Source organism: Sardina pilchardus, chromosome 21 (assembly GCF_963854185.1).
Source record: "Sardina pilchardus chromosome 21, fSarPil1.1, whole genome shotgun sequence".
NCBI lineage: Eukaryota > Metazoa > Chordata > Actinopteri > Clupeiformes > Clupeidae > Sardina > Sardina pilchardus.
In genome coordinates this window covers 13,243,269-13,249,268 of record NC_085014.1, presented here as the reverse complement: position 1 = coordinate 13,249,268, position 6,000 = coordinate 13,243,269, and the positions used below count along the sequence as shown (strand labels likewise).

At 47.2% G+C, this 6,000-nt stretch overlaps 1 protein-coding gene across 3 annotated transcripts in view; it reads left to right on the top strand.

Annotated features, from left to right (window-relative positions):
* The window catches only part of tenm2a (teneurin transmembrane protein 2a), a 298,843-nt gene that overhangs the window by 258,095 nt on the left and 34,748 nt on the right, over window positions 1–6,000 (top strand). For 2 of the 3 annotated variants that reach the window (XM_062524131.1, XM_062524130.1), the window contains 3 exons: window positions 96–252; window positions 2,950–3,160; window positions 4,653–4,772. In XM_062524131.1, coding sequence (XP_062380115.1) covers window positions 96–252; window positions 2,950–3,160; window positions 4,653–4,772 — 488 coding nt within the window. The remainder of the gene's footprint in view (window positions 1–95; window positions 253–2,949; window positions 3,161–4,652; window positions 4,773–6,000) is intronic. The other variant, XM_062524129.1, reaches the window with a different exon arrangement.

Sequence of the window (6,000 nt, the reverse complement as noted above, 5' to 3'; positions counted from 1 at the left end):
CACCTATTCTTCTGCCATGTTTTCCTCCCTCCTCTCTACACACACACACACACACACACACACACACACACACACACACGCACACACACACACACACACACACAGATGGTTGTCCGAACCTGTGCAATGGGAATGGTCAGTGTACCATGGGACAGAACAGCTGGCACTGCGAGTGCAAGACTGGCTGGAGGGGCACCGGATGCAGCGTTGCCATGGAGACATCCTGCGCAGACAACAAGGACAATGAAGGAGGTCAGAGGAACAAGAGTTTGTGCGTGTGTGTGTGTGTGTGTGTGATGTGATGTGTGTGTGTGTGTATGTGTTAAGTGTGTGTGCGCGCGTGCGTGTTTGGAGTTATGGGTGTGTGTGTGTCTGTGTGTGCTTGTACGTGTGTGTGTGTGTGTGTGTGTGTGTGTGTGTGTGTGAGAGAGACACGGCGTGATGCGACGTGACGTGGCGTGATGCAGTGTGACAGGAAGTGATGTGAGAGAGACAGACTGTGCGTGCTCGTATGTGTGAGAGAGAGAGTGATGTCGTATATGATGGGAATGAGAGAGCGAAAGAGGAGAAGAGAGGTACGAGAGGAGGACGAGTGGAGCTTGCCGAAGGGGGATTTGGAGATGGAGTGTGCATGATGCAATGTATGTGTGTGTGTGTGTGTGTGTGTGTGTGTGTGTTTGTGTCTTTGTGTTTGTGTGTGTGTGTCTGTGTGTGTGTGTGTGTGTGTGTGTGTGTGTGTGTGTGTGTGTGTGTGTGTGTGTGTGCGCGTGTGCGTGTGCGTGTGCGTGTGCGTGTGCGTGTGCGTGTGCGTGTGTGTCTGTGTGTCTGTGTGTCTGTGTGTGTGACTGTGTGTGTGAGAGAGAGAGAGGGAGAGAGAGAGAGTGAGTGAGTGAGAGAGAGAGTTTGAGAAATAGACTTTAGTGTACTAAATTAAGTACAGAGCACTGTAGTAATGTATTTTGTCATGTTGTGAAGTACACTGCACTGACTTCCCCCTGAAAGATGAGAGGAGAGCAGCCAGAAACAGATCCTCTGATCCACAGTACTTAGAAGAGCTCCAAATCTCACTCCATCCATCTCTCTCTCCCTCTCGCTCTATCCATCTCTCTCTCCCTCTCGCTCTATCATTGTTGTCCTGTGCAGTTATTTCTGCTGCCTGCCCTTTTCTCTTCCTGTATTGCCTCTTCCTCTCCTCCTGACCATCCCTCTCCGCTTTCTCTCTCTAACTCCCTTGAACTTTAAGATAGGCACTATCTATTTGCTTTTCTTGTCACTGCAACCTTTTTCCCCCAATTTCCCTGTGCTCTTATTCAGTCACCCTCTACCTCCCTCCCTCCCTCTCTCTCTCATTCACTCACTCACTCACTCGCTCCCCGTCTCCCTCCCTCCCTCTCTCACTCACTTATTCACTCACTCTATCTCTCTCCATCTCTCTTTTCATCTCACTCCGTCTTTTATCTCTGAAGTTCCCAGTCTCATCTTTTTTTGACCTTCTGGTGAGAACTCCCCCCCTCCATATTTTCCTATATGTCTCTCTATCTGTTTATCCCTCTCTCTCACTCTCCGCCCCTCTCTCTCCATCGCTGTCTTTACATCCCTCCAACCCTCTCTCCTCCTCTCTCCCTCCATCACTCCATATTTCTCTCTCCATCCCTCTCTCTCTCTCCATCTTTCTCTCTTCATCCCTCTCTCCCAGTCGTTCAGTCGTCTGGCGCTGTGAAACACACATTAGTTCTGCAAGCTCTGCTGTCCCCCCAGCAGCTGCCTGTCAAGTACAACAGCTAGCACACACAAAGAAACAACAACAACAACAACAACAACAACAACAACAAAAAACAGAAAGAGAACCCGAAGCATCAAACAGAGAAGCGGAGGGAGAATGATAATTTTGTTTCAAAAGCTTCCAAGGAAAAACAAAAAAAACAACAGCATCAACAACAATGTCAACAACAAACCAAAATGGAACGGGACAGAGAGGATTTCACAGTCAACTGCGGAAGAAAGAATAGATTTCACGCTGTCTGACAAAGGGGTGGGGTGTGTGTGTGTGTGTGTGTTGGGGGGTTGAGCAAAACGATTATTTTTTGAAAATGTGACGTGAGACTTTGATCTCATAGCCTGAAAGTAACACTGAGGAGGAAATCTATAACACTGATGATTCCCCTAAATAAAGAATCTGGCTTTGATTTGGCCCTGAACTGGCCCTGATCTGGTCTGATTGATCCTCATTTGGTCCACAGACCCAGCCCTCTGATGCATGCTTCTCATAAGGCTGTATAGGCCTGTAACCTTCATTGGCTATTCATGATGTCAATCATCTGAATGTGCAGACACTTCAGGGATGCATTGCATTAAGTCTCATTAGTGGGCTAGGAGACGAATCACTATAGCATTAGAGAAAGGCAATAATTACCCTTAACCTTTAAATGTAACTAATTTAATGCAGGATAAATTACAGCCAAAGCAATCATTAGGTGGGTCTTTCTTTTTTTCATGTCAATCAACAGGCCCTGGCAGATCATATTATGCAGCTCTTGGTTAACATAATAAAAAGGCAGAGACCTTATGCCAAAGTAAAAAGTCTGGCTTGCAAGACCTAGCCGACCCTCTCTCTCTTTCTCTGTGTGTGTGTGTGTGTGTGTGTGTGTGTGTGTGTGTGTGTGTTCGGAAGTGCATGGATGTGTTTGTGTGTAGATCACTTCAGTGTGTGTGTGTGTGTGTGTGTGTGTGTGTGTGTGTGCGTCTGCAAGCGCACTCCTGACCTTCACAGCTGCTCTTGCTTGTATAAACAGATCCTCATAGACACCATCAGTCACACAGCTCCCTCCCTCACACACACACACTTCCAAATGCGCTTATCTGTTGCGCACCAATTCACCAACACGCATTCCACAACTCACATTACACAAAACTACATCTCAACTCTGAACTTTGACCTCTGACCTCCAGATGGCCTGACGGACTGCATGGACCCCGACTGCTGCATCCAGAGCCCGTGCCAGAACAGCCCGCTGTGCCGCGGCTCCAAGGACCCGCTGCAGGTCATCCAGCAGAGCCTGGCGCCCACCCAGAAGTCCCGCTCCTTCTACGAGCGCATCCGCATGCTGGTGGGCCGCGACAGCACGCACGTCATCCCCGGCGACAACCCTTTCAACGCCAGGTAACGTAGCGCCCCCCTTGAGGGCAGACATTTTGGTGGACATACAGTATATGTGGTTAAAAGAGTATAAACATACAGTATCCACAAGCAAAACATCAGGGGTGTTAGGGATGTTACAGCCTAACGCCCCATCAAAACACACACAGGGCTTCAGAACATTTTGGTGGACATATCTACAAATGCACAGATTATGCACGCACGTCATCCCCGGCGACAACCCTTTCAACGCCAGGTAGCGTAGCGCCCCCTTTAGACACACACACATTTTGGTGGACACATAGTATCTACAGATGCTATGATTGTCAATGAACTATGGTGTGTGTTTATACTCTTATAACCACAATTTTTGTCTGATGAAACACACACACACACACACACACACACACACACACACACACACACACACACACACACACACACACACACACACACACACACACACACACACACACACATATACACACATACAGTATACACACACGTCACCTCAGCTCAGCCCAGCACACCTGGCTGCAGTCTCCCAGACAAAAGCATGCTCACATTTAGTGTATGGGGCACGGAGGCTTAAAATCACAAGTGGTTATTTTTAACACAGAGTGCTGCCATCTGCAATCACAGCAGAACCAATCCCTGCCCCAACACTCACACATACAAACACACACACACACACACACACACACACACAGACACACACAAACACACACACACACACGCACACACGCACACACACACACACGCGCACTGACCCAGTTCTGAGTGGAAGGAGTACAGCTCAGTAGATAATGATGAGGGAGACTCTGTCTGTGTGGAGCTAATCTCCAAAGTATGGAGCAGATAGCGCGCTAATGTAGGCCATCTGGAGGCACCAGCCCTGCTATGCTGCTAGTGCTCTCTCTCGTAGCGTCTCTGTGCTGCGCCGCTAAAATCCTGCGCATCAGCGCATTCCATTGTCTATTGTGCGCCGTATCGATTTCTTTAATAGCTACAAAAGCTTTTTTTTTTTTCTTTTCTTTTCAAGTCGCGTTAAAAAAAAAGTGCAACGATAGGCAGAGAGACTCGAGTCGCAGTCGCCTACAGTATGTCTGGGGTTTGGGGGGTCATTATCACAGAGGGAGATTTACAACCGTTAGGTTAGAGCATCCCATAAGGGTCTTCCTGTCCGCCCCCCAACAGAGTAGCCATTAAAAGAACAACTCTCCAGGATAATAGTCATTTGAAGAGCCCTTTGTAAGTGCCCTCCCTTATCGTTAGCATCTTTAGCGAGCCTCCGTTGTGAAGAGCCCTTATGTGTGCCTGGAATACCCATTCGGTGGTGGTTGTTGATTGTTTCCCATCACAAGTGGCTTGTTGTTGAGTGTCGTCGTGTGTGGGATGATAATGATGGTGATGATGATGATGATGATGATGATGATGGTGATGGTGCACACTGATGATGCATTCTCTTCGTTAAGAGTCGATCATCATTTCCTGTCTCCTTCCTGTCTGTCCACAGTCTGGCCTCACTGATCCGGGGTCAGGTGCTGACGACTGACGGAACCCCGCTGGTGGGGGTGAACGTGTCCTTCGTCAAGTACCCCCACTACGGCTACACCCTCACCCGGCAGGACGGCACGTGAGTGGACCTTACACACACACACACACACACACACACACACACACACACACACACACATGCATAGGATCTCTCCCCAAAAAACACACTCAATGCCACATCATTTGATAACCCCCCTCCCTTCCCACTCACTTACTCAGTGCAAATGCTTTTTTATTATTATTATTTGAATTCAATGTCAAGAATAGTTTCATAGTTTTTATTTCATTTTATCAATCTTTGAGGAGTGGCTTTTTTTTAACACATACTGTACATCAATGTGACACCTATAAAAACCAGGGCAAGACAAGTTGGACAGGGAGACAGAACTTGTTATGAAGGGGAATGGAGTGAAAGGCATATTAAAAAAGTTCAGAAAATGAGATAGAGAGGGAGGGAGAGAGAGAGGCAGAGAGACGGAGAGATGGAGAGAGATGACAGTGACATCCATCAAGCAGATTTAGGGTTAAGGGCCTTACTCTTGGGGCGCCGTGGCAATAGTCATTTGTAGGGCGCCCAGCTCTCTGTCCCTCTGGATCCGAGTGTAGTTTGATTCTGAGTGTCTCTCTCTCTTCACCCCCCCAACACATACACACACACACACACACACACATACACAGTCTTCATTCACTTCTGTAATGAAGGTGATCCATCAGGGTGAGACATTTTTCTCATCGCAGCTCAAAATGCTCATTTAAATGGTGGCCCATCTGTAAGAGAGTAGAGTCATCAATTATGGATCGGCCCGTGAATGGAGGTTCTCAATCAGTCATCGCACAACTGCCTCAGCCCGTCTTACTTACTTTTATTTGCTCTGCTTGTCACTCCATCCTTCCTCTTCATTTGCTCCTGCACTCTTTCATTCACTTTCTCTCTATCTCAACACACTCCTTTTGTCTTTTCTATTCTTCTTTTTTTCAATGTCAACCCTGTTACTTGTCGTTCATGGCCCGTTATCTTTTTCTCATTCTCCTCCTCCTCCCCCGCTCTCCTTCCCTCCGTCCTATTGTTTCTTCTCTTTTCTTTTATTTTCTCTATCCTCTCTTTCCTCTCTGTTTTTATCTCTCTCCTCATTTTTCAACTTTTCACACTCCTCACTCTTGCCTTCTCCCCTGATTCCTCTTTAAACAGACAGTACATGTGCTGTCTTGGCTTTTTCTTGTTTGACACTGACAGCCTTGTCGAGTATACATGTTGTTTTTCATTAAATATTTATTGAAAAATGAAATAAACACGAGTTTAACCCTTC